The 27,689-nt window shown below is 43.7% G+C and overlaps 1 protein-coding gene across 3 annotated transcripts; it reads left to right on the top strand.

Annotated features, from left to right (window-relative positions):
• Positions 1–27,689, top strand: btr30 (bloodthirsty-related gene family, member 30). 3 transcript variants are annotated; one of them, XM_026241220.1, is made up of 12 exons: positions 39–58; positions 1,372–1,575; positions 1,702–1,900; positions 4,217–4,850; positions 10,883–10,978; positions 11,299–11,532; positions 13,322–13,487; positions 17,610–17,681; positions 17,779–17,799; positions 24,983–25,009; positions 25,187–25,362; positions 25,443–27,689. In XM_026241220.1, the coding sequence occupies exons 4-12, from the start codon at positions 4,236–4,238 to the stop codon at positions 25,800–25,802; spliced, it is 1,767 nt and encodes a 588-aa protein (XP_026097005.1). In that variant the 5' UTR covers positions 39–58; positions 1,372–1,575; positions 1,702–1,900; positions 4,217–4,235; the 3' UTR covers positions 25,803–27,689. The 3 variants fall into 3 exon arrangements, with proteins under 3 accessions (XP_026097006.1, XP_026097005.1, XP_026097004.1); XM_026241221.1 differs by lacking the exon at positions 1,372–1,575 and having other exon boundaries at positions 1–58; XM_026241219.1 differs by lacking the exon at positions 39–58 and having other exon boundaries at positions 1,098–1,575.

Below are 27,689 nucleotides of genomic sequence, written 5' to 3'. Positions count from 1 at the left end.
GACATCATCACAACAGATTTCTTTTATATCTTCAGTGGCGGGAATTTCAACTGCTGAGGTAAGTAACAGCTGACTTTTCAACTGACAAATTTTCTTCATATAAGTTTGCTTTCTTGTTTTGCCAAAGCTTAACATGTCCACACTGTCGCCATAAAATATACAGGAAGTTATTAAAATACAATATTTTCAAAATATGTAAGTTTAAATATACCAAATTCTCTTCAACAACCAGACTAACTATTTAGCTAGTCACAGTTTGTTGTAAGCTAATATGCTAATTGAAGCTCAAAATGTTCACCCTGTCGTTGTTACACAATGTCCACCCTGTCTGCCCCTTAGACTCGATGGGGTGGACATACACATAGCATTCATAGCATTCATTTGTAGTTAATAGAAATGTTATATTACATTTTATAGAAACATCTGCTGTAGATAGTAGTTGTAATAAAAAAATATATATAAATGTGATTGAGAATATAATTATATATTTGTTTTTTAAGTTGAATAAATGTTTCATTGTCATATTTTGTCATGCTTTTTGTGTTCTGCTTTATGTGTCCACTCCGTCGTGGGCTCGTCCACCCTGTCATCTTGGTATTTTTAAATAATATTTAAAATAATAATGTAATCATACCTATATAATCCATTGCGCTAGGTGTGGGGGCAATAACATGCAAACAAAAAACTGCGTCCAAATATTCAAATATTTCTCAAAATAAGAAAAAATACATGTGCGAATTGTATGAGTTTCCTTAAAAAAAACATTGTTTACATAAAATCTTTTATGTGTTTATAATTTGAAAGCAAACAAATAACCCTGTTTAGGAAAGGGACATCATACCTTTCAGAAAGTATAATTTGTATCTTAATAGTGCAATGAAAACATATCTAACTGTCATTTATATGTCCACGACATATCGGTGGACATATCTATGCTTTATGCTCTAAAAATGGCCCATAATTAAAAAAAAGACATTGTGGGAGCTCAGATAATATATTTATTATAGTATTTGAGTGTCTACTATTATGACATGACATGAAGTGAATGGTAAATTAAAATCAAAATGTGTTAGTCTTGTGAGGGTTGAAAGGCACTCTATGGTGATACTGACCCACAGCCGTTCTATTAACAAAGGATAGACCAGAGGAACTAACCAATATTAACTGGTACAGTGCATAATTCACTCTCCAAACCAATTCCAGATTAAGCAACACGCCGCTGAAAATATGAAGACTGAACACCAATGGATGATGCTGTACACTGACCCATGCATTCATAAAAACAGTAGAGATCTTAACAGTTTAGCAGTCATTAAGTATGAGAGTGGATTTGAAGAAGGTTAAATCACTGTTGTGTGAACGCATGTGAAGATGTTCCCGTTCCAGAGCCGGTTTGGTCAGTCTGAGTGCTCGTTCACACTTGTTTCTCAAGACTGAAGACAGGGATCAGTGCAGAAGCATGTGTTCTGTCCTCCACACATGATAAACCGTTCCTGAGCGGACTACTGAAGGATAAACCACCTCCACAAGAGACTAACGAATAAACCTGATCCCTTCCCACTCATCACTACACGTGTAATTCAGCATTTAACTTCCCTGATTATCAGCTTCATTAATCACTTTTATTATTCAGAGGTTTTCTGTGATTGACACTGACACCTCTGCCTGTGCTTTCCTTCTGTTCCTCTCACATATTTTCAGCGTGTCTAGCTGGCACCCGTCGAGCCTGTCAGACTAACCTGACCAGTTTCGGGAGCCGTGGCCAATCCCTGAGTGTGTGAAAGGAAAACATGCTCAACTGGACACGACACCATGAAGACTGAGACCTGCACTGACAAGATAAAGGATTCAGTGCACGCCGATCACAGAAGAGGCAGAATTCACCAGAGACCAGCCAGAGGTAAGTGTGAATGTTGTGTGAAGATTGTGTCTGCGCTGCTGGGCATCTGTCAGATTAATGAAGATTCACTAGAGTCAAGCATCATCACAGTATCAGTGGATTGAGCCTCTCTCAGTAGTATCCAGGCTCAAGTGTTGATCACGCACAGTGAAGACTGTAAAGAGTGTGTCAGATCCATCATCTACAGCACTGCTCTCTTAAAGAGACGCTCACTGCTCTTACGGATATAAACAGAGCCATGCAAGTGCCTAGAGAGAAATACATGAACAAGCAAATAAACCCCTGCTGAGTGACACTGTATACGAAATAAGATATTTCATGCTCTATCAAACTAACAACTAACAACAACAACATGACAGTATATTAATACTTCTGTGAAATTATTATTTGAAGTAACAAAATCATGGCTAATTTGCAGTAATGATAACAAGAACAATGATTTGTTGTGTGTGTGTTTTTCTTGTTAAAACCATGGGTAATTTTCGTAAGGGAACATGGAAAGTCAGAGAGAATATTAGATGCGTTGGTGAAATTATTTCTGACATTAAAACATTAACGTCAACAGACAATATATATATATATATATATATATACACACACACGGGCCTTGTTTTTACCTAAATGATTTACTAATTATTTTAATAAATAATAAAAATGTAAAATGTGTGCATTATAGCTGACACCTAGATGAACCGTTTACTGACTGTATAAGTCGATCTCTAGGAAAGTGTAAACCAATATCACATGTAACTTTAGAGACGTCCCTAAATTTGCGACTATCAACCGTCCAGCGTCAAGCCAACTATCTGCCTGCTTCATTTATGTCTTTCGTTTTCTTTTCTCTGCGCCGGATTGCTGAAGTCTTTAAACCGGGCCTAGATGTCCATCATTGAGCATTCAGGTGCAAGCCTGCGGTTGGAGCGGTTGGAGCGGTTGGAGCGTGGCTGGGGTTAGTTTCTGTCCCTGGAGCTGGTGTTCTACACAGACTGTAGGGAGCACTGGTACTGCATTAGATGCTGTTTATACGCTGCATGTATTTAGCAAACTCAAGCAGACATTGTTAAACCTGATTTACAGCATTTTACACAATCTTTGTGCACACGACCTTTGTTTGAGATCTGTCTGCACACGATTGTGTGTTCATAACCAGACACTCCCAGTGAAAAGTCCAGCTTACACGCGCCCTGCAGGCTCAGTGCAGGCTCAGTGCAGGTTTACGCTGGTTACTGCTGGTTCAGTGCTGGTTTAGTGCTGGTTTAGTGCTGGTTTAGTGCTGGTTCAGTGCTGGTTTAGCGCTGGTTTAGCGCTGGTTCAGTGCTGGTTTAGTGCTGGTTTAGTGCTGGTTTAGTGCTGGTTTAGCGCTGGTTCAGTGCTGGTTTAGTGCTGGTTTAGTGCTGGTTTAGTGCTGGTTCAGTGCTGGTTTAGCGCTGGTTCAGTGCTGGTTTAGTGCTGGTTTAGTGCTGGTTTAGTGCTGGTTCAGTGCTGGTTTAGCGCTGGTTCAGTGCTGGTTTAGTGCTGGTTTAGTGCTGGTTCAGTGCAGGTTTAGTGCTGGTTCAGTGCTAGTGTTGGGTCATGATTGACAGTGGGACATCTTTGCCTGCGGTGCTCATGACATCACTCAAGCAGACATACAGTGTCCCACAGCACCACAGGACAGCAGTGCCTGAACTGACCGGTCGCTCTGCAAACCAGATGAACCATTTCACACATCTTTGTTTAGAAAGTGATTGTTACTACAGATGTCTGTAATGTTTAACATCAATGTACACACAAAGCAATCTATGGACAGAGTTCAAATGCGTTTGCCTACTGCACACTGCTGATCCACACAGAACTGAACCCCCAACTGCTCCCAGCAGAAGCACGGGTGTGTGTGTGTGTGTGTGTTCACTGCTACAGGCATGTGTTAACGGTGTGTGTGTGTGTTCACGGTGTGTGTTCATGGTGTGTGTGTGTGTGTGTGTGTGTGTATGTGTGTGTGTGTGTGCACTTTGGATGGGTTAAATGCAGAGCATGAACTCTGAGTATGGGTCATCATACTTGGCCGAATGTCACGTCACTTTCTCTTTTTCACTTTCACCATATCCATGTTTAGGAAGTTTGTGCTGTAGGACTGTAAGAGAGACTCATGCAAAAACGCTAATTGAAATTATATATATTTTTTATGTTTTTACATCCAGCGTTTTAATGTCAACTAAAGTTAGATTATTTAAATCAACAATAATGTATTGAAAACTGTGTCTCCCAGTTGACAACAACTACCCCAGAGTCATCGGTGGTTAATGTTTCAATGCTTGGATATGTTATGTTTTCTAGGCTGTCACAGAAGCACAAGATGGCCCAGCTGGACACTGATCTTTTCACCGAGCAGGAGCTGACCTGCTCCATCTGTCTGGACCTCTTCAGCGAGCCCGTTTCCACGCCATGCGGACACAACTTCTGCCAGGGCTGCATCGGTGGCTACTGGGCCTCCAGCTCCGTCTGCACCTGCCCACTGTGCAAACGAGTGTTTGAAGAACGTCCGAACCTGAGCATAAACCGTGTGTTTGCACATATCGCCCAGAAATATAAAGAGGTGCACTATGATGGGCCTCCTCAACCGAAGCCAAGGCAAAGAGCAGTCATTACTGGAGCTTCACTAAATGATGCAGAGCAGATTTTATGTGACGTCTGCAGTGGCAAGAAAATGAAAGCTGTCAGCTCCTGTCTGACGTGCACTGCGTCTTACTGTGAGATTCACATACTGCCACATCAGCAGACGCCATTCTATGCTTCCCATCAACTGCTGGATCCCCGTGAAGCCCTGCGAGGCCGTACCTGTCAGGAGCACCACCGGCTGCTGGAGGTCTACTGTCGTACAGATCAGAAGTGTATCTGTGCCATCTGTGTGCTGGAGGAACACCGCACACACACCACAGTCTCAGTGCAGACAGAACGCGCTAGCAAACAGGTAACACTTTCTCTTTTTAGTCTGGAAATGCTAATGTGGAAATATGTTTTCACTGCAGCTCAAAACTGACAATGGAAAGAGACAAGAAGGGATAGATCATCCAAAAATGATAATTCTGTGTCATTGTTTACTCACCCTGAACTTGATCCAAAGCTGTATGAGTTTCTTCCTTCTGTTGAACAGAGTAATATTACATTTTCTTTTTAAATGTGAATATATATATATATATATATATATATATATATATATATATATATATATATATATATATAAATATATATATACATATACATATATATACATATACATATACATATACATATTATAAAATGAAGTATGAAGGCCTATAATGGGATAAGTGCTCATTCAAATACTGAGGTGCTAAACCATTCAGGGCTTTATAAGTAATAAGCAATATTTTAAAATCTATAAGATGTTTGATAGGGAGCCAGTGCAGTGTGGACAGGACCGGGCTAATATGGTCATACTTCCTGGTTCTAGTAAGAACTCTTGCTGCTGCATTTTGGACTAGCTGTAGTTTGTTTACTAAGCATGCAGAACAACCCCCCAATAATGCATTACAATAATCTAACCTTGAGATGTTTCTTGTATGTTTTGCCAGGCCGCAAAGACTTATAAAGCTGAGTATCATCAGCAATACAGTGAAAGCTAACACCATCTTTCTTGATGATATCTCCCAAGAGTAACATGTAAGGTGTCAAAAGCAAAAGTCCTAGTACTGAGCCTTGAGGTACCATACTGTACTTATCAATATGATACCTCTTCATTCAATACTATGAATTAATGATGGTCAAGATTTGAACCATGCCAATGCAATTCCAGTAATGCCAACATAATTTTGTAGTCTACTCAAAAGAATGTTGCTGTAGCAAAGCATTGCTGTTATTATCTCATATTCTTCCTATGGATAAAACTTTGGCACCTTACTCATTACACACCACTGAGCTATGATTCATTATAAGCAATCAAGTGTACAGTATTTGGGGGAAAGAAAAAATACTGAAGGCAAATATCGAGGGCTTGGAGGAAAGCCCTGCCCACACTCCTGCGACCATGGTTTCTGGGAATTATATGGAGGAACTAATGGACATTTTTAAAATTGACTTAATAGACTGGTTTGGAGAGTTAATTCCCAATTCTCCTGCATCTCCGCTGGCTCCATCCAGCCCTGAATCTCCTGCGTCTCCACTGGTTCCGTCGAGCCATGAATCTCCTGCGTCTCCACTGGTTCCGTACAGCCCTGAATCTCCTGCATTCTCCGCTGGCTCCGTCCAGCCCTGAATCTCCTGCGTCTCCACTGGTTCCGTCCAGCTCTGAATCTCCAGTGTCTCCACTGGTTCCGTCCAGCCCTGAATCTCCTGCATCTCCGCTGGCTCCGTCCAGCTCTGAATCTCCTGCATCTCCGCTGGTTCCGTCGAGCCCTGAATCTCCTGCATCTCCGCTGGCTCCGTCCAGCCCTGAATCTCCTGCATCTCCGCTGGCTCCGTCCAGCTCTGAATCTCCAGTGTCTCCACTGGTTCCGTCCAGCCCTGAATCTCCTGCATCTCCGCTGGCTCCGTCCAGCTCTGAATCTCCTGCATCTCCGCTGGCTCCGTCCAGCTCTGAATCTCCAGTGTCTCCACTGGTTCCGTCGAGCCCTGAATCTCCAGTGTCTCCACTGGTTCCGTCGAGCCCTGAATCTCCAGTGTCTCCACTGGTTCCGTCCAGCCCTGAATCTCCTGCATCTCCGCTGGCTCCGTCCAGCTCTGAATCTCCAGTGTCTCCACTGGTTCCGTCGAGCCCTGAATCTCCAGTGTCTCCACTGGTTCCGTCGAGCCCTGAATCTCCAGTGTCTCCACTGGTTCCGTCCAGCCCTGAATCTCCTGCATCTCCGCTGGCTCCGTCCAGCTCTGAATCTCCAGTGTCTCCACTGGTTCCGTCCAGCCCTGAATCTCCTGCATCTCCGCTGGCTCCGTCCAGCCCTGAATCTCCTGCGTCTCCACTGGTTCCGTCCAGCCCTGAATCTCCTGCATCTCCGCTGGCTCCGTCCAGCCCTGAATCTCCAGTGTCTCCACTGGTTCCGTCGAGCCCTGAATCTCCAGTGTCTCCACTGGCTCCGTCCAGCCCTGAATCTCCTGCATCTCCGCTGGCTCCGTCCAGCCCTGAATCTCCTGCGTCTCCACTGGTTCCGTCGAGCCCTGAATCTCCTGCATCTCCGCTGGCTCCGTCCAGCCCTGAATCTCCAGTGTCTCCACTGGTTCCGTCCAGCTCTGAATCTCCAGTGTCTCCACTGGTTCCGTCCAGCCCTGAATCTCCTGCATCTCCGCTGGCTCCGTCCAGCCCTGAATCTCCTGCGTCTCCACTGGTTCCGTCGAGCCCTGAATCTCCTGCATCTCCGCTGGCTCCGTCCAGCCCTGAATCTCCAGTGTCTCCACTGGTTCCGTCCAGCCCTGAATCTCCTGCGTCTCCACTGGTTCCGTCGAGCCCTGAATCTCCTGCATCTCCGCTGGCTCCGTCCAGCTCTGAATCTCCAGTGTCTCCACTGGTTCCGTCCAGCCCTGAATCTCCTGCGTCTCCACTGGTTCCGTCGAGCCCTGAATCTCCAGTGTCTCCACTGGTTCCGTCCAGCCCTGAATCTCCTGCATCTCCGCTGGCTCCGTCCAGCTCTGAATCTCCAGTGTCTCCACTGGTTCCGTCGAGCCCTGAATCTCCAGTGTCTCCACTGTTTCCGTCGAGCCCTGCATCTCCGCTGGCTCCGTCCAGCCCTGAATCTCCAGTGTCTCCACTGGCTCCATCCAGCCCTGAATCTCCAGTGTCTCCACTGGTTCCATCCAGCCCTGAATCTCCTGCATCTCCGCTGGCTCCATCCAGCCCTGAATCTCCAGTGTCTCCACTGGTTCCATCCAGCCCTGAATCTCCTGCATCTCCGCTGGCTCCGTCCAGCCCTGAATCTCCAGTGTCTCCACTGGTTCCGTCCAGCCCTGAATCTCCTGCATCTCCTCTGGCTCCGTCCAGCCCTGAATCTCCAGTGTCTCAGCTGGCTCCGTCCAGCCCTGAATCTCCAGTGTCTCCACTGGTTCCGTCCAGCCCTGAATCTCCTGCATCTCCGCTGGCTCCGTCCAGCCCTGAATCTCCTGCGTCTCCACTGGTTCCGTCGAGCCCTGAATCTCCTGCATCTCCGCTGGCTCCGTCCAGCCCTGAATCTCCAGTGTCTCCACTGGTTCCGTCCAGCTCTGAATCTCCAGTGTCTCCACTGGTTCCGTCCAGCCCTGAATCTCCAGCATCTCCGCTGGCTCCGTCCAGCCCTGAATCTCCTGCGTCTCCACTGGTTCCGTCGAGCCCTGAATCTCCTGCATCTCCGCTGGCTCCGTCCAGCCCTGAATCTCCAGTGTCTCCACTGGTTCCGTCCAGCCCTGAATCTCCTGCATCTCCGCTGGCTCCGTCCAGCCCTGAATCTCCTGCGTCTCCACTGGTTCCGTCGAGCCCTGAATCTCCTGCATCTCCGCTGGCTCCGTCCAGCCCTGAATCTCCAGTGTCTCCACTGGTTCCGTCCAGCTCTGAATCTCCAGTGTCTCCACTGGTTCCGTCCAGCCCTGAATCTCCAGCATCTCCGCTGGCTCCGTCCAGCCCTGAATCTCCTGCGTCTCCACTGGTTCCGTCGAGCCCTGAATCTCCTGCATCTCCGCTGGCTCCGTCCAGCCCTGAATCTCCTGCGTCTCCACTGGTTCCGTCCAGCCCTGAATCTCCAGTGTCTCAGCTGGCTCCGTCCAGCCATGAATCTCCAGTGTCTCAGTTGGCTCCGTCCAGCCCTGAATCTCCAGTGTCTCCACTGGCTCCGTCCAGCCCTGAATCTCCAGTGTCTCAGCTGGCTCCGTCCAGCCCTGAATCTCCAGTGTCTCCACTGGTTCCGTCCAGCCCTGAATCTCCAGTGTCTCAGTTGGCTCCGTCCAGCCCTGAATCTCCAGTGTCTCCACTGGCTCCGTCCAGCCCTGAATCTCCAGTGTCTCAGCTGGCTCCGTCCAGCCCTGAATCTCCTGCGTCTCCGCTGGTTCCGTCCAGCTCTGAATCTCCAGTGTCTCCACTGGTTCCGTCCAGCCCTGAATCTCCTGCATCTCCGCTGGCTCCGTCCAGCCCTGAATCTCCAGTGTCTCCACTGGTTCCGTCCAGCTCTGAATCTCCAGTGTCTCCACTGGTTCCGTCCAGCCCTGAATCTCCTGCATCTCCGCTGGCTCCGTCCAGCCCTGAATCTCCTGCGTCTCCACTGGTTCCGTCGAGCCCTGAATCTCCTGCATCTCCGCTGGCTCCGTCCAGCCCTGAATCTCCAGTGTCTCCACTGGTTCCGTCCAGCCCTGAATCTCCTGCGTCTCCACTGGTTCCGTCGAGCCCTGAATCTCCTGCATCTCCGCTGGCTCCGTCCAGCCCTGAATCTCCAGTGTCTCAGCTGGCTCCGTCCAGCCATGAATCTCCAGTGTCTCAGTTGGCTCCGTCCAGCCCTGAATCTCCAGTGTCTCCACTGGCTCCGTCCAGCCCTGAATCTCCAGTGTCTCAGCTGGCTCCGTCCAGCCCTGAATCTCCAGTGTCTCCACTGGTTCCGTCCAGCCCTGAATCTCCTGCATCTCCGCTGGCTCCGTCCAGCCCTGAATCTCCTGCGTCTCCACTGGTTCCGTCGAGCCCTGAATCTCCTGCATCTCCGCTGGCTCCCGTCCAGCCCTGAATCTCCAGTGTCTCCACTGGTTCCGTCCAGCCCTGAATCTCCTGCGTCTCCACTGGTTCCGTCCAGCCCTGAATCTCCTGCGTCTCCACTGGTTCCGTCGAGCCCTGAATCTCCTGCATCTCCGCTGGCTCCGTCCAGCCCTGAATCTCCTGTGTCTCAGCTGGCTCCGTCCAGCCCTGAATCTCCTGCGTCTCCACTGGCTCCGTCCAGCCCTGAATCTCCTGCATCTCCGCTGGCTCCGTCCAGGCCTGAATCTCCGCTGGCTCCGTCCAGCCCTGAATCTCCAGTGTCTCTGCTGGCTCCGTCCAGCCCTGAATCTCCAGTGTCTCAGTTGGCTCCGTCCAGCCCTGAATCTCCTGCGTCTCCACTGGTTCCATCCAGCCCTGAATCTCCAGTGTCTCAGTTGGCTCCGTCCAGCCCTGAATCTCCTGCGTCTCCACTGGTTCCATCCAGCCCTGAATCTCCAGTGTCTCTGCTGGCTCCGTCCAGCCCTGAATCTCCAGTGTCTCAGTTGGCTCCGTCCAGCCCTGAATCTCCTGCGTCTCCACTGGTTCCATCCAGCCCTGAATCTCCAGTGTCTCCACTCGCTCCGTCCAGCCCTGAATCTCCTGCCTCTCCACTGGTTCTGTCCAGCCCTGAATTTCCTGCATCTCTGCTGGTTCTGCCCAGCTCAAGTTCTCCTGTGTTCCCTCCCAGCCTCCTCTTAAACCAACCAGTTCCTCAGCTCCATCTCCGTTGGTGCCACTCAGCCCTTTAGCTCACCCTCAGTCAGTGCCATCTGGGCGCTCTGATCCACCCTGTCTCCGCTTCCAGCCTTGGAGTCCTGGACTCCACCTCAATTAGCCTTGGATCCTTGCTCCCTCGTCTTCACTGTGGCCCGTCATCCAACAGCTCCACCGGGCTCCCTTGTCCCTCCGGCTTTGGCTTGGTCAGTAATCAACCATCTGCTACCTCGGGACTCCACTCCTCTGGCTTCACCTCATCACTCTGTCCCTCTGGCTCTGTCAGGCTCCTCCTTCCCTCCAGCTTTGCCTCCATCCTCGGTCTCTCCGGTTCCGTCACGGTCTTCCGGAGCCCCACCACTGCCTCGTCTGTTCCACTTTGGCCCCAGACTGTGACATCTAACAACCATATAGAAAAATTACCCAGCCATTTCACGGCACCCATTGAGGCCTTTCAGGGCCACAGCTCTATTTCAGCAGCAGAACATCATAGAGACATAAGATGATATTTAGATGATATTTAGTCATTCACAAAAGACTGAAGGAAAGAGAGATTTAAGATATAAGAGACTTAATTTTTTTTTCTCACCTCATAGAGACTCCTGGGAAAAACAGAACTGGACCTTCAGACATGTGTTGACAAAAGAAATGCCCAACTAACTGAGCTGAAGAGCAAACTACATGCCTTGCAGGTATTTTAAACTATAGTCAAGCTTTAGTCATTGAAGTTTGCAGCATACAGATGAATGAAACTGGTATAAATGTATTTTAAAGTGTGAAACGCTATAGATAGCTTTGAAATTTACTGTGGAAAAAACTATAAGAAGGCATTTTACAATACAATTTTTTTTACAGTGATGTTAAATCACTCTCCACATATTTAAAAAAAAAAACACTTTGCTAAAATCATTCTTTTGGTAAACATCTATACTGAAAATATTTGTATCTGTCCATTTGAATGGTGCTCACTATGTTTGCAGTGTAGTTTTGTCATGTACAATGTTTTTCATAGAGCTACGCTCAAGCTGAGCTGTCCGAGGTGGAGCAGCTCCTGTCTGACGTCACACACTCGGTAGATCGCATCCGCACTGAGCTGGTGGGTGGGATTGAGGAGAAGAGAGAGGCTGTGATTGGACAAGGACAAAGCATGGTCACCCAGCTTGAGACAAAGTTAGCACAGCTGCAAGAGAGGAGAGGTCGACTGGAGGCACAGGCTATTTCAAATGACCATATTGGCTTCCTTCAGGTACAAAGATACAGGATTACAACTAAACACCTGAAAATCTTTTTAAGATTTCTATTGCTTCATACTTTTTTTTAGGTGTGATTTTTGAATATGTGGATGTCTGAGCATTACAACAGATGGAGATATTATAATTTGGTATATTCCCTTAAACAGTGGCGTTCCTAGTTCCTTATACTTACACAAACTGTATTACTTTACAGTAATGGCATTACTACTAAGTTGAACTGTAGGATATTTTACGTAAAACAAAATGAGATTCGTAACTGAGATTCAAATCTTTTGATTAATACTTTGCATGTCCACCAGTGATTGAAGTGGAAATAAGAAGTTCCAGTAGCAAAAAAATGAAAAGCTAAAAAATTAAAGAGATACATAAACAAATAAGTAAATAAATAACAATTCTAAATTCCCAATGAATGTAAATAATGTAGCAAGAAAGAAAGAAAGTAAATAGGTAGTAGCATTTTTAATAGAAATAAGCACCAATTAAGCTGTGATAACAAACAGGACCACAGGGAGATGTCAAAAGACCACTAAACCTGCTGCCTTAACCTGACTGTACATGTGACTATATGAATCCATTCAGAATAACTAAACCACTGACCTGCACGTAATCTAAAACACCTTCAGCCGCCATTCTTTATAAAACACTCCTGCTTTTAAGCCATCTGGACATGAGTCACTATTCTCGCTGCCATCTCTTATAAAATCGTCCATGTTTTCTCTGTATTAGTGCAGTTTTGAACTTATTATGTATTACTAATGCATTCCCTTTCTGGATCTTTTAACTTTCCAGAAGTTTGCCAGTTTCAAATGACCTCCTGTGTAGTGTGCTTTATAGTGTCCTTTCTAATCACCCAGACACTGATGCTTTCAGTCAGTACCGTCAGCATTTCAGAAGTACCAGTATGCTAAAGACTAAAATATTGAAGTGCCAGTACTGTGTACCAGTGCATACAGGTCCACTTCAAGCACTGATGTCTTCCATCATTTTTGATGACATACTCCTTAGTAAGGACACTGTGCCATACACTACTTCTACATTACATACTACTCTTAATATATACTAGGCTACAAAGTGTTGGAAAAAGCAAGTAAAACATAAGTATATAAATAAATAAATAAATAAATAATAACAAAGCCTCTTTAACTGTGGTGCAATTATTTAGTTGATGGCATTTACATTTCTTGGAAAAGCAAGAATTTAGACTGAAACTCATAAGTACTCTCTTTAATGAATATCCACTGGAAGCAACTTGCAGTTTAACCTAAGTGCAGATTATTAAAAACACATCAAAACAAAGAAAAAGTACAATGACTTCACTATAGTGGACTAGACTAGTGTTAGGGAAAAAACCTCACCACAAAGGGTTACAAAGCTCAACAAGAGACAAGAAAACAAGTATGGCACAAGAAATGATTTAAGACAGGACACAAACTGACATGGCCAAAATAACAGTTGGCTTCACAAAATTATCACACTACACTAAAGCACTTTTTATTTTACTTGAGCATTTTTAATTGTATGTGGTGCAACTATTCTCAGAATAATTAAGACGGAAAGGTGGACGAATGAGAGCCAAGTGGGCCACCAAAGATCTTTATCTGTCTCTGGTAGAGAGAGCGTGTTAAATAAGTGTCATCACTGTCAATTTTAATAATAGTGTATCTCATTACTACACTCAGTTTTTTCAGTATACCTCAGCATAAGGCATACACACATTGTTTTATCTGTCATGTACCATTCCACTTAATTCTTTTGAATCTGATAATGTTTTTATGATGACAGAGTTTTGAGGAAGCCAACAGTCCCCTGCAGGACTCAGATATGGATATGCATGAGGTGGATGAGCTGACCCTAATCTTCTCACTTGGGGATGTCAAAGCAGCTTTAGGAGAGATCCGGGAAAGACTGGATGACATACGCTTTGGGGAAGTGCATTACCGACACTCTGGTGAGAAACTGCCATGTGATAAATGATGTAACACAGAATTAGTTGCATTACATTGCATATATATTAAGGAACGGAATGACAAACATTGTGGAATACTGTTCTGTCATTAATAAATAACTACACAGGAACAAATGAGTAACGATATTAACGACACACTACGGTTAACTAACAAGAAACTCTGATTAACAGAATAGTAAATAATAGCACTCAGTTGAATGCAGTAGTTCCCTTTTAGCTATTTTTTATGCCACCCAGAGAACTGCTAAGAAACTATATACAGTTTTACAATTAATGTGAAACTAATCAAAAACTAATGCAAGATAAATTAAGATTATAACTACTACTATAATTAACATTTAACCTCTTACATAATCAATAGGTAATAGTAGTTTTAGGATTTAGGTAAGCTGTAACTAATTTGACTCAAGTGTTACCAAATCCATTAGAAAGAATTACTTATCCAGAACCTTACAAAACCCTTAAAAACAGAATCAAAATAAACAATGACTTAAGTCATTTTGAATACTGTTACAAATAATTAGTAATTCCTTCTGAAAGATTTGATAGTATGCTTGAGTGATTCATACCATGATCTACATTTTAAAATTATGCATTTTGTATTTTCACATTATTTCTATTATAGCTTCTTAGTAATTCTATGAGAGGCATGAAATAATAGTAGTTATTGATTAGCTAATAGTGAACTTCTGCATTGCTATTACTTACCTATGCTTTAATCAGAGTTCTCTTTCAGCCAGTCACATCACTTCAAGAGACCAACCTACTTCAAGTGCAAACTAAACTAGCCAACGGACATTGGCATGTGATGATTGCATCCATCACAGCTTGAGAATAAAATGCAACCAGTGCAACCCATACCAGCTTTTCACTTTGGAGCAAAGTGATAACATCATTCTGCTCCTACCTGTATCTTTATAGTGACAATGAGTTCAGCGTGTTCTAAGGAGCTTTATGTGTAGGTGGACAGACCTTCAGCAGTTGTCCTACCTGTGTCAAGTGGGTTGGCAGATCTGTTTGCCTCTCCAGAAACCTCTTACTGCCAGCTGTACTACGGATGCACTGGCACACAGCTGGCTGCAGGGCCTGTGCAAGAATGCATTTCCCCCTGTGAACCTCCCCGCACAGGCACTGTGCAAGGTCAGGGAGGACGAGGAGCAGGTGCTACTTGTGATGCCGTATTGGCCCACTCATACCTGGTTCCCAGAACTAAGACAGCCTGTCTCTTGCAGATTCCTCTGAAGATGGATCTACTGACTCAGAGACTGGGCACCCTGTGGCACCCCTGGAAACTTCATTTCTGGTCCCTGGATGGGATGTTGAGGTTCTAGGTGACCTACCCCAGCAGGTAGCTGACACCATCACTTCAGCGAAAGCAATGTCTACGAGACACACTTCGCTTTGAAATGGAATCTGTTTATTGAGTGGTGTTCTTTTTGTCGAGAAGACCCCCCAAGATGCCAGATCAGGGTCATGCTTTCCTTTTAGCAGCAAGGGTTGGAGCGAAGGCTGTCTCCCTTCACTCTTAACGTCTATGTCACTGCGATTGCTGCTAACCATGACCCCATGGAAGGGAAGTTGGTAGGGAAGCATGACCTGGTCATCAGGTTCCTCAGGGAGATAGGAAGGTTAAATCCTCCCCGGCCCCTCTCCATATCCTCTTGGGACCTGTCTCTGTGCTCAATACACTACAGCAGGGCCCATTTGAGCCTTTGTAGTCAGCTGACCTGAAGTTTCTATCAATAAAAACTCCCGTTTGCACTGGCTTCCATCAAGAGCGTAGGGGACCTGCATGGATTTTTGGTCAACGATTCGTGCCTAGAGTTTGGGTTTGGCTGACTCCCAGGTAATCAGAGTCATGTCTAAATGGTGGCTACAGGTGGCACCCCCCTCCCAAAATGTAGTGGGCTACCCCAGGTTCCCCCCCTACCAGAAATGTTTAACTGCATCTGGCAGTGGCGGATCCTGGCATGTACAGCTGCTTAGGGCCGCTTTCTTCTCCTCCTTATACTTAATTTTAGGTGGTTTCTATAGCGTGATATATTACAAATATTGGGAGTACATAATGTTACGTGATCCATGTAATGTGCGAGAAAAAATCCATTCCAGAAATAATCACTGAGGGTACTTCTGAAATTAGTGAAATTAGTGAAATTAGTGAAATTATTTAATCTTAATGCACATTTTCATATAATTTGTCCTTTCTATAGCTATATGTTTATCACTATATCAATGACTACTACTTTTGAGATCAGGTGGTGAGCCTGCAAGTGCTGCCCCCGGAGGAGGCAGACCCAACCCTAGCTTTGTCCCATCCAAGCCTTGAGATGTTACGTAGACTGTACACAGCCTTAAGATCTCAAACCAGCTCTTTGTCTTTTATGGGGGCTGGCAGAAGGGGAAGGCACGTCTCTAAGCAGAGGATGGCCCACTGGACTGTGGATGCCTCACCCTGGCTTATCAGGCACAGGGTGTGCCCTGCCCGCTCAGGTTGCGAGCTCACTCCACTAGAAGTGTTGCATCCTCCTGGGCGCTGGCCCATGGCGCCTCGCTGACAGATATTTGTAGAGCTACAGGCTGAGCTATCGACAACACATTCGCTAGATTGTATAGCCTTTGTATGGAGCCGGTATCCTTCTGTTCTCACTTCAAACGGGTGTTCCTGTGGCTCAGTGGTAAAGCATTGTGTTAGGAGTGCAAAAAGTCATGGGTTCAATTCCCAGGGAACACACATACTGATAAGGGAAAAGAAAATGCACTGTAAGCTGCTTTGGATAAAAACGTCTGCAAAATACATTAATGTAAATGGGTAGAAGTGCTAAGAGGCCCTGGTTTAGTGTTGGCTTGCTAAAATTGTTCCAGCGTGTCCATACTGTAGACCCTGTTGAGCTCCTCCATCCCCTTGGCAGCCAGACACAGCTTAACGTCCAGTGCCAGACCCTCACTTGCTGAATCTTTGGGTTCCATATATACAAGCCTAAGTGGATCCCATGTGTGTAAAGTCCAAGGTATAGCCTCAGAGGGTTATAATAATCTCTATCTCCATATGCCCCTAAATGGTTGTTCTTATGTCTAAGTGCTTCCGAAACCTCCTTCGAAAAGAATGGGGCTTCTGAAATGTTCTTGCTTGCAAGTGGATTGGGTACGTTTTTCCATTGTTATCCAGTCTGAGTACTGAGTGGATAATGGTACAACAACGGTGACGTGTCTTATTGTTGCGAGCCCCAGCCTACACCAAAAAGGGGTGCAGGAGGCTCACAAAGGACACTGGAAGGGGCAGCATCCATGGCGCTTTGGTAGGGTCCCAATTTGTTGTTAACGATATGACTCATAGTGAAAGTGACTGAAAGTGAAAGTGAACATCTTGGTTACGTGTGTAACCCTCATTCCTTGAAGGAGGGAATGGACCACCGGGTTCCCTGCTCGGCTCCTTAGCAAAAACCTGGTATGCATTGCACCAGCTGTCTTTTTATGCTTACAGTGTTATCAGCGGCAGCTGGATGGAATGATAGTAAAAGTCATCATGACATTTGCCAAGTATGGCAATCCATACTCGGAATTAGTGTTCTGCATTTAACACATCCAAGTGCAAACACACAACAGTGAAAAGTGAACCCACAGTGAACACACACCCGGAGCAGTGGGCAGCTATATATCCAGCGCCCAGGGAGCAAATGGGGGGGTACAGTGCCTTGCTCAAGGGCACTTCAGCCATGGGTATTGAGGGTGGAAGAGGCCACAGCTGCCCCAAAGCTTACAGTACCTGCTATTCCCAGGCGGTCTCCCATCTAAGTACTAACCAGGCCCAAACATGCCAGTGTCCATTGCCTCATTTAATTTACACTCTAAGTTGATTTGCCTCTTGAGGCGAGATCCAAATTTGACGGTCACAACATGACATCTCCATTCCCTCATTCAGGATTAGACAGTTACATATGTAACCAAGACGTTTCTTGTAGTCCATTGTAGTTAATACTGCATAGTTATTCATTAATGACAGAAGTGTACTTCAAAGTGTTTCCACAGAATGCATGTTTAACAGAAAGTCACTTATGAAGAGAAGCTTGTAAGAGTGTCTTTGTATGTGTGTGATTTCTATGGCAGTGCCATCATTAGCAGAGAGTGAGAGTATGATGAGTGTTCGATCAATGAAGAGGAAGGAGTGGTCATTAAAAGGTAAAGAAAAACATCTGAATCCACATTGACATCTTTACCTCTTTTAGTAGAAACATTAATGATCTTTCTCTAAAATCCTTCATTTTATGTTTTACAGATCTACGGATATCAAAAACAGGTATGTATGTTTTTTAATGCATCAATGCATTTTTTTCAGTGTCTTTATTTAAAAAAAATTGTTAGATGTTGGATTTTGAGGATTTCAAATAGCTCTTTTAAAAATACAGATTGTCAAAACAGCTTGAAAGTGTTAAATAGGAATAGATTCAATAATGCATACAGCTAAATTCGGCTGTAAAGCAGCTCTTAAAAAAGGGAGTCAATTTTACAGGTAAAGTCGATTCATATTTGATTCAATGACATCAACATCCAGCTCAGTTCACTTCTCTTCAAATAGTATCTGTGCAATCAAGTCAATAATATTGCCAAATATTAAGTGTCCCCAACTAAGCAAGCCAAAGGTGACAGGGGCAAGGACCCAAAACTCCATCGGTGTCAAAAATGGAGAAAAGACCTTGGGAGAAACCAGGCTCAGTTGGGGGGGCCAGTTCTCCTCTGACCAGACGAAACCAGTAGTTCAATTCCAGACTGCAGCAAAGTCAGATTGTGCAGAAGAATCATCTGTTTCCTGTGGTCTTGTCCTGGTGCTCCTCTGAGACAAGGTCTTTACAGGGGATCTGTATCTGGGCTCTAGTTGTCCTGGTCTCCGCTGTCTTTCAGGGCAGTAGAGGTCCTTTCTAGGTGCTGATCCACCATCTGGTCTGGATACGTACTGGATCCGGGTGACTGCAGTGACCCTCTGGTCTGGATACATCCATCCACCCATACAGAACATCCACCAAATAAAGCATTACAATAATCTAACCTTGAGGTCATAAATGCATGGATTAACATTTCTGCAATTGACATTGAGAGCATAGGCCTTGATTATGCTACGAGGCACCTGACTCAAGCAATGGAGCCTAACATTAACAGGATAATAGACAACCTTGGACATGCTAGACATGCCGGGGAACAAAATTTTGGAGTACAGACAGATGACCAACCTTAGCCCACCACTAAAATAAGTGAAGAAATGTAATGAACATGTAGCCAGGCAATGTCCTCATTATAGACCCCCTTGGTCCAATGCAGACAAAAAGAACATGTCTTTAGTGGAGTAAGGTTTTACCCACATAGAGCAGAGCTGCCCTCAATACTCATGAGTGAGTGCAACAGCTTCAGCAGTCCAAAGCCTTTGCCTATAGCCATACCAAAGCATATGAAGAGTTTGCTCTTCACATTTATATCTAATTCAGTCACGAAACTCTAGATAGGTCCTTGCTGCAATCTGCTAGCTATCACATCATTACTGATCATCAAAAATTTGATTTATTTCACTAATTCCATTAAAGAAGTGAAACTTGTATATTATATTAATTCATTACACACAGATTGATATATTTCAAATGTTTATTTCTTTTAATTTTGTTGATTATAACTGACGACTAAGGAAAATCCCAAATTCAGTATCTCAGAAAATTAGAATATTGTGAAAAGGTTCAATATTGAAGACACCTGGTGCTACACTCTAATAAGCTAATTAACTCAAAACACATGCAAAGCCATTAAATGGTCTCTCAGTCTAGTTCTGTAGGATACACAATCACGGGGAAGACTGCTACCTTGACAGTTGTCCAAAAGACGACCATTGACACCTTGCACAAGGAGGACAAGACACAAAAGGTCATTGCAAAAGAGGCTGGCTGTTCACAGAGCTCTGTGTCCAAGCACATTAATAGAGAGGCGAAGGGAAGGAAAAGATGTGGTAGAAAAAAATTGTACAAGCAATAGGGATAACTGCACCCTGGAGAGGATTGTGAAACAAAACCCATTCAAAGATGTGGGGGAGATTCACAAAGAGTGGACTGCAGCTGGAGTCAGTGCTTCAAGAACCACTACACACAGACGTATACAAGACATGGGTTTCAGCTTCACATTCCTTGTGTCAAGCCACTCTTGAACAACAGACAGCGTCAGAAGTGTCTCGCATCAGAAAGGACTGGACTGCTGCTGAGTGGACCACAGTTATGTTCTCTGATGAAAGTTAATTTAGCATTTCCTTTGGAAATCAGGGTCCCAGAGTCTGGAGGAAGAGAGGAGAGGCACACAATCCATGTTGTTTGAGGTCCAGTATAAAGTTTCCACAGTCAGTGATGGTTTGGGGTGTCATGTCAGAATCAGAATCAGAAAGAGCTTTATTGTCAAGTATGCTTGCGCAAAGAATTTGTTTTAGTGTCATAAGCTTCCAGTACACAGAGACAACAACAACAAAAAAAATTGATGGATTGAATAAGATGCAGGGATGTACTAGGATGGAGGGGTAACAAATAAATATAAGGATATTTTTGCATAAGCATAAGTAGGGAACATTTAACTGTTCATGAGGTAGATTGCCTGGGGGAAGAAACTGTTCTTGTGCCTGATTGTTCTGGTATTTGCGGCTCTGAGGCACCGGCCAGATGACAAAAGTTCAAAGATGGGGTTACTTGGATGTGAGGGATCCAGAGTGATTTTCTAAGCCCTTTTCCTCACTCTGGATGTTTACAGTTCTTGAAGGGTGGGCAGGGGAGCACCAATAATCCTTTCAGCAGTCCGAACAGTTCTCTGTAGTCTTCTGATGTCTGATTTTGTTGCTGAACCAAACCAGACAGTTATTGAAGTACAGAGGACAGACTCAATGACGGCTGAGTAGAACTGTTTCAGCAGCTCCTGTGGCAGGTTAAACTTCCTCAGCTGGCGAAGGAAATACAATCTTCGCTGGGCCTTTTTCACAATGGAGTCAATGTGATTGTCCCACTTCAGGTCCTGAGAGATGGTGGTTCCCAGGAATCTGAATGACTCCACTGCAGTCACAGGGCTGTTCATGATGGTGAGTGGGGAAAGTGCAGGGGGGTTTCTCCTGAAGTCCACGATCATCTCCACTGTTTTGAGTGTGTTCAGCTCCAGGTTGTTGAGACTGCACCAGACAGCCAGCTGCTCAACCTCTTGTCTGTAAGCAGACTCATCACCGTCCTGGATGAGGCCGATGACTGTAGTGTCATCTGCAAACTTCAGGAGCTTGACAGAAGGGTCTTTAGAGGTGCAGTCGTTGGTGTACAGGGAGAAGAGCAGAGGGGAGAGAACACATCCCTGAGGGGCACCAGTGTTGGTGGAGCAGCTGTTTGATGTGAATTTCCCCAGTCTCACTAACTGTTGCCTATCTGTCAGAAAGCTGGTGATCCACTGACAGATAGACCTAGGAACAGAGAGCTGGGTCAGTTTGGCCTGGAGGGTTGTTGGGATGATGGTGTTGAAAGCCGAACTAAAGTCCACAAACAGGATCCTCACATAAGTCCCTGTTTTGTCCAGATGTTGCAGGATGAAGTGCAATCCCTTGTTGATTGCATCATCCACGGACCTGTTTGCTCGGTAAGCAAACTGCAGGGGGTCCAGTAAGGGTCCAGTGATGTCCTTCAGATAACCCAGAAACAGTTTTTCAAATGACTTCATGACGACAGACGTTAGAGCCACAGGTCTGTAGTCGTTAAAGCGTTAGTTAACCCAAAAATGAAAATTATGTCATTAATAACTCACCCTCATGATGTTCCAAACCCGTAAGACCTCCATTTATCTTCGGAACACAGTTTAAGATATTTTAGATTTAGTAATTTTAAACTCATGAACGAGTCATTATCTGTCTCGGCTCGGTGTTCATCTTCAGTTCTCTCTTCACAGCAGTTCAGTCAGTGTACTGTCTGAGTAAATGAATTACTCCGGGATATTGGTTTGTTTGATCTCAGAGGAAGTGTCAGTCACATTAAAAAAGTTAACAGCTTAAGTCATTTGCTGATTATTGCATATTGGAGACATGAAACGTTTAAAACGATTCAGTTCGATTTGGTGAACTGTTTCAAAAAGATCCGGTTACATTGAATGATTCGTTCATGAACCGGATATCACAAACTGCTTTGTTTTGAACTCTCTCTCACACAGAAACGGAAGAGAAGACAATGCTGAATAAAGTCGTAGTTTTTGCTATTTTTGGACCAAAATGTATTTTCGATTCTTCAGAATATTCTAACTGTCCCTCTGATGTCACATGGACTACTTTGATGATGTTTTTCTTATCTTTCTGGACATGGACAGTAGACCGTACACACAGCTTCAATGGAGGGACTGAGAGTTCCCGGACTAAATCTAAAATATCTTAAACTGTGTTCTGAAGATGAACGGAGGTCTTATGGGTTTGAAACAACATGAGGGTAAGTTATTAATGACATCATTTTGCAAATTGGGCAAACTAACCCTTTAAGTCCTGTTATCTTGGGTTTCTTTGGGATGGGGATGATGGTGGAGCGTTTGAAGCAGGAAGGTACTTCACACAACTCCAGGGATCTGTTGAAGATCTGTGAAAAGATGGGTGCCAGCTGGTCAGCACAGATTTTCAGACAGGCTGGTGTAACACCATCTGGGCCTGGTGCTTTTCTTCTTTTGTTCTTCTTGAAGACCTGGCGCACATCATCTTCACAGATTTATCATCTTCACAGGAATGCATACATCCTCAGAAACTAATATAGGATGTTACGGTCTCTGTGAGTTCGTCCAGATCGGTGGTAGCAGCTTCAAAACACTCCAATCAGTGAGGTCAAAACAAGATTGTAAATCCTGCTCTGCTTCATTAGTCCATCTTTTTACAGTCTTTACTACAGGTTTAGCAGATTTAAGTTTCTGCTTGTAGGACGGTATAAGATGAACCAGACAGTGGTCAGAACGTCCCAAAGCTGCTCGTGGAACAGAGTGATATGCATCCTTTATTGTGGTGTAACAGTAATCCAGTATATTACTGTCTCTGGTGGGACATGTAACATGCTGTCTGTATTTTGGCAGTTCACGGGACAGATTGGCTTTATTAAAGTCCCCAAGAATGATTAAAACAGAGTCCGGATGTTGTTGTTCTGTGTCTGTGATCTGATCAGCGAGTTTCTGTAAAGCCAGGCTTACTTGTGCTTGCGGAGGAATGTAAACACTAACCAGAATGAACGAATGAATCTCCCGCGGCGAATAGAACGGCTTACAGTTGACAAACTGTATTTCTAGATCAGGACAGCACATCTTCTTTAAAGGGGGGGTGAAATGCTATTTCATGCATACTGAGTTTTTTACACTGTTAAAGAGTTGGATTCCCATGCTAAACATGGACAAAGTTTCAAAAATTAAGTTGTACGTTTGAAGGAGTATTTCTGTTCCAAAAATACTCCTTCCGGTTTGTCACAAGTTTGGGAAAGTTTTTTTCGAGTATGGCTCTGTGTGACGTTAGATGGAGCAGAATTTCCTTATATGTGTCCTGAGGCACTTCTGCCGGAAGAGCACGCTCCCGTATAGCAGAGCACTGAGAGCACAACAGACTTCACTGATCAGAGCGAGAGCGTCGCCAAATGTCACAAAAGAAGTGTGTTTTTGGTTGCCAGGGCAAGACAACCCTGCACAGATTACCAAAAGAGAAACAGCATTAAGGGACCAGTGGATGGAGTTTATTTTTACAGAGCATCAACGGAGTTGTGCAAGTGTTTGTGTTTGTTCCCTGCATTTCGAAGATGCTTGTTTTACAAACAAAGCCCAGTTTGACGCCGGATTTGCATATCGTTTATTTCTTAAGGATGATGCAATCCCAACGAAAAAGGGTCACGATCGTGTGTTGGAACCTCAGACAGTGAGTAAAACTGCTTAAAATATCTCTGTCTCCTTGTTAGTGCGTCCGCCTCCCATCAGATACCCGGGTTCGAGCCCCGCTCGGAGCGAGTCGTTGCTGCTGCTGCTCTCGTTCAGTTTCAGCCTCTGGATCTGATTCTGGATCATAAATAAACGGCTGAATCTGACTGTTAGCCATGGTTTGTTTTGGATGATGTTTTTTTCCTCAAGGTAATGTCACAGCTTCCAAACGCTTTCAACGCAAAAGCCTACTGGCACTCGTGATTCTTTAGCTCCGCCCACACGTCACGCCTCCAGCCGGTCGTGTTTTTCCGGGAGAAATCGGTACAGACTATCTTTCTCTTATAAATATAATAAAACTAAAGACTTTTTGGAGTTATGAAGGATGCAGTACTACTCTATAGGTACTCAAGATTAACAGGAGATTGAGTGAAAACCAGCATTTCACCCCCCCTTTAACACCGTTACATCTCTACACCACCGTTCATTGATGTAAAAGCATGTCCCGCCGCCGCGCGATTTCCCTGTTGATTCTAATTCGCGATCTCCTCTGAACAGCTCATCTGCAGGTGTTGGTCCACTGTGGTCAAAGTTTCTGAGGTCAAAGGTCAACACAGTTGTACACCAGGAAGTTTTAGAGCACTTCATGCTTCCTGCTGCTGATCAACTTTATGGAGATGCAGATTTCATTTTCCAACAGGACTCTGCACCTGCACACAGAGCCAAAGCTACCAGTACCTGGTTTAAGGACCATGGTGTCCCTGTTCTTAATTGGACAGCAAACTCGATATTTCTAAAAATCCTTTCTTTGCATTGGTCTTAAGTTATATTCTATTTTTCTGAGATACTGATTTGGGATTTTCCTTGATTCAGTTATAATCATCAAAATTAAAATAAATTAACATTTGAAATATATCAGTCTGTGTGTAATGAATGAATACAATATACAAGTTTCACTTTCTGAATGGAATTAGAGAAATAAATCAACTTTTTGATGATATTCTAATTATATGACCAGCACCTGTATAACATTTGAATAGTTGTTTCTGTGTTTGCCGTGAGCTAGTCTTGCAGCATGCTGTCATATGTCCTCTAAAACTCAGCATCTAAGATAAGTCCATTATTCCAAATCACAAAACATGTTGCATGTTACGTGGTCTTTATTTGTATTTTTTTCTGTTTCTAAATGAAGCAACCATACATAAGGTTTAAATCATGTTTGATATTTAATAAGTTGTCCATACGGTGCATGGAGTGACTCATCTGTCAAATTATTTACACATGCTTTAGAATGCCTAGAATGACAGCATGGTCTTGGATACACATTGAACACATGCTGAACTTAACTCATTTAAAAATATTTTCATTTGGGTCAAGTAACTGACTAGAAAAATGAGAAGTCGTGCAACCCCTACCTAGTGTAAAGTTGGTGTACAGTCTGGACTGCCTCTTTTTGCTATAATGCTGAATTTGAACTTAGATACAGCAGCTGATGATGTTTTATTACCTTCTGGCATCCAATCTGTGATTTAGATTGGCCCTTTAATATAGAATCTTTTCTTTTCTTTTAGGCCACAAAAAGGTTAAAAGCTATCTTGGTAAGTTTTCTTGACTCCTGTATAATTTTTCCTTCATAGCCTGATTTTCTAAAATATACTGTATATTATGTGCATGTTAAGCAAAGTCACACCTTGATTCTTTTTATTGTTCAACTGAAACTTCTGAAGCTTAATTTGTGAAATTGAAGAGCTGCTAAAATATCCATTTAATTTCAGAGGACGTAACACTGAATCCAACTACAGCGTACCCATTCCTCATCCTCTCAGAGGACCGCAAACAGATGAAACGCGGCGAGAAGCTGCAGTTCTACAGGAACAACTCACTTCGCTTCGATGTTTGGTCCTGTGTGCTCGCCAAAGACGGCTATGAATCTGGAAGACACTACTGGGAGGTAAAATGCTTTAGATGCTAATGCACACAAAACTCTAAGTTATATCTTTAGCGCTAAATTTCTAAACGTAACACTTTCAGGTAAATGTTGGTGAAAATAAGGACTGGAAGCTGGGAGTGGTGCGAGAGTCGGCCCAGAGGAAAGGTCTGTTTGACATGACCCCTGCCATTGGCTACTACGCTCTGTGGTGGAGCGGGAAACATTTACACGCTCTGACCGCGCTGCCACTCGCTAAGGTTAAGATCACGGGTCACTTGAGGCGTATCGGCATCTATCTGGACTGTGAGGAGGGTCAACTGGTCTTCTACAATGCCAAGACAGGATCAGAGGTGTATACATTTACTGTAACATGCTCAGAGAAACTGTTCCCACTGTTCGGCACCGGAGATAAAGATGTGCCGTTGATGCTGATGTCTCCATTTGTCAGTGTCCCAGAATGAGAATGTGTGTATTTTGAATGACAAAAGCGAGGAAGAAGAAAGGCGATCATCTTTGTAAAAAGTAAGCCACAAAATGAGTTGAGGACAATGGAAAGACAGATGAATAATGTAGGACACTCAGACATTGTGAAATAAAGTTAACATTTCACACTGGCCATAGCTGATCAACTTATTTGTTATGCCAGGCGCTGAAATTAAACTGTTCAAAGTTGGGAATCACTAAGACATCTTTGAAACAAATTGATGCTTATGCCAATAATTTAACATTTAATCTATCAAAATGACAATTAATCTGTAAATTATTAATCTTGGCAAAAGACATTTTCTTGCCAGGGCTATTTCTTGACATAGACAAACGCCGATAAACCCCTCAACGCCCCGTTAACAACCTTAACACAGTGACACGGCAGTATATAAATAAATCTAATTAAAACAATTACAAAAACAAATGTGTTACAAACGTGTTTCATTCGCGTCAGTCATATGATTACCCCATATGAAATATTTTTATCTTATTTAAATGTATCAATTGACATTTCAGCTGTATTATACCCCATCAATGAATTCTAAAAAAGATGAAAATATTTTGGGAATGTCTTTAAAGCTATTGTTTTGTTTACAGAATTACTTGTCAATGATGCACACAATACTGCTCAAATGCATAGGACCAGCAGAATCTGAGCCAGTGCTGGCCTGAATATATAGTGTATGTGCCTAGTAGTGTAGTGTATCATTTGCTTATTATTATTATAATTATTATTTTTCATTGCTGATTTTTTTCTTCTCTCAATAAGAGGCAAGAAGTTTGCCAATCCTAATTCTAATGAGTAATTTGTAGGTAAAACTGGTACTGAACTCTTTCTAAATTATATTTTTGCATAAATTTTGAAAATAAATATGAGATGGTTATCCACACAGAGATGATGTAAATGTGTGATGCCAGCTACGTTCCATGTTTCATGAATAAGTGGAGATTGTGTAAATCATGAGTCTTAATTGCATCAGTTATGTATGGTAAGTCAGATAATGGGATCTCTCCCGTTCTGCCTGTTCTGAATCTAACCATGGGTTATGGAAATGATGGCCGTTCATCCATGGTCAGAGATACCCTAACTGCAGCTAAAAGACCCTAATCCAGCCATGTCCTTGTTTCTGTGTAGTGTGTTGATGCTAATTCTGGGTCTATTTAATGTGTGTTGCTTAGAAGGATGAATAGGAATCATTGTAAATTAGTTTTTGTTAATGTCACGGTCACTTTTATTGTATAGATTCTTCCTATATGAGACGGTGGCAGGTTCATTCAACATTTAAGTCATTGTCTATGGATTTTAGTGGTTGGATAATATTAAGATTAAATAAGATATTTATTGCTAAATATGTGATATTACCTATTCTAAATGGGATAAGCAGGTTTTCTTTACATTATACAATGTTTATTTATTGGTAAAATTGTAGACTTGGACCCATTTATTGTATAATCTGATATTTTAGTATAATAATTAATGAGATTGATAACTTCTATGAGTGTTTTTTTTTGCATATTCTTGTTGGCACAGTAAAATACTGTCTGCATTTAGTGAAAAGTTCTGAATGCTTTTATGTATTGAGAAGCCAAAGTTGTTATCATTTTGTCTTATTGCAGCTCTATGAATAATGCAAATAGGCGAGGGCCATCCTTGCCTGGTCCCTAGTAGCAACTCAAAAGATGCTGTAATAATGTAGCCCTGGGTCTACTGTATGATGTTCAATGGATGAATGATTCCTCAAAAATAAATGTTTCTAGTGTTGCAAAAAGAAAGTTCCAGTTGACTTTTTCTGCATCTAGTAATACTACAATTGTGTTGTTTTGTGGTTATCTGATATTCATGATATTGAATGTATGTTATA

Source organism: Carassius auratus, linkage group LG44F (assembly GCF_003368295.1).
Source record: "Carassius auratus strain Wakin linkage group LG44F, ASM336829v1, whole genome shotgun sequence".
Lineage (NCBI taxonomy): Eukaryota > Metazoa > Chordata > Actinopteri > Cypriniformes > Cyprinidae > Carassius > Carassius auratus.
Note: the sequence above shows the minus strand (reverse complement) of the source record. Positions and strands in the feature narration are given on the sequence as shown.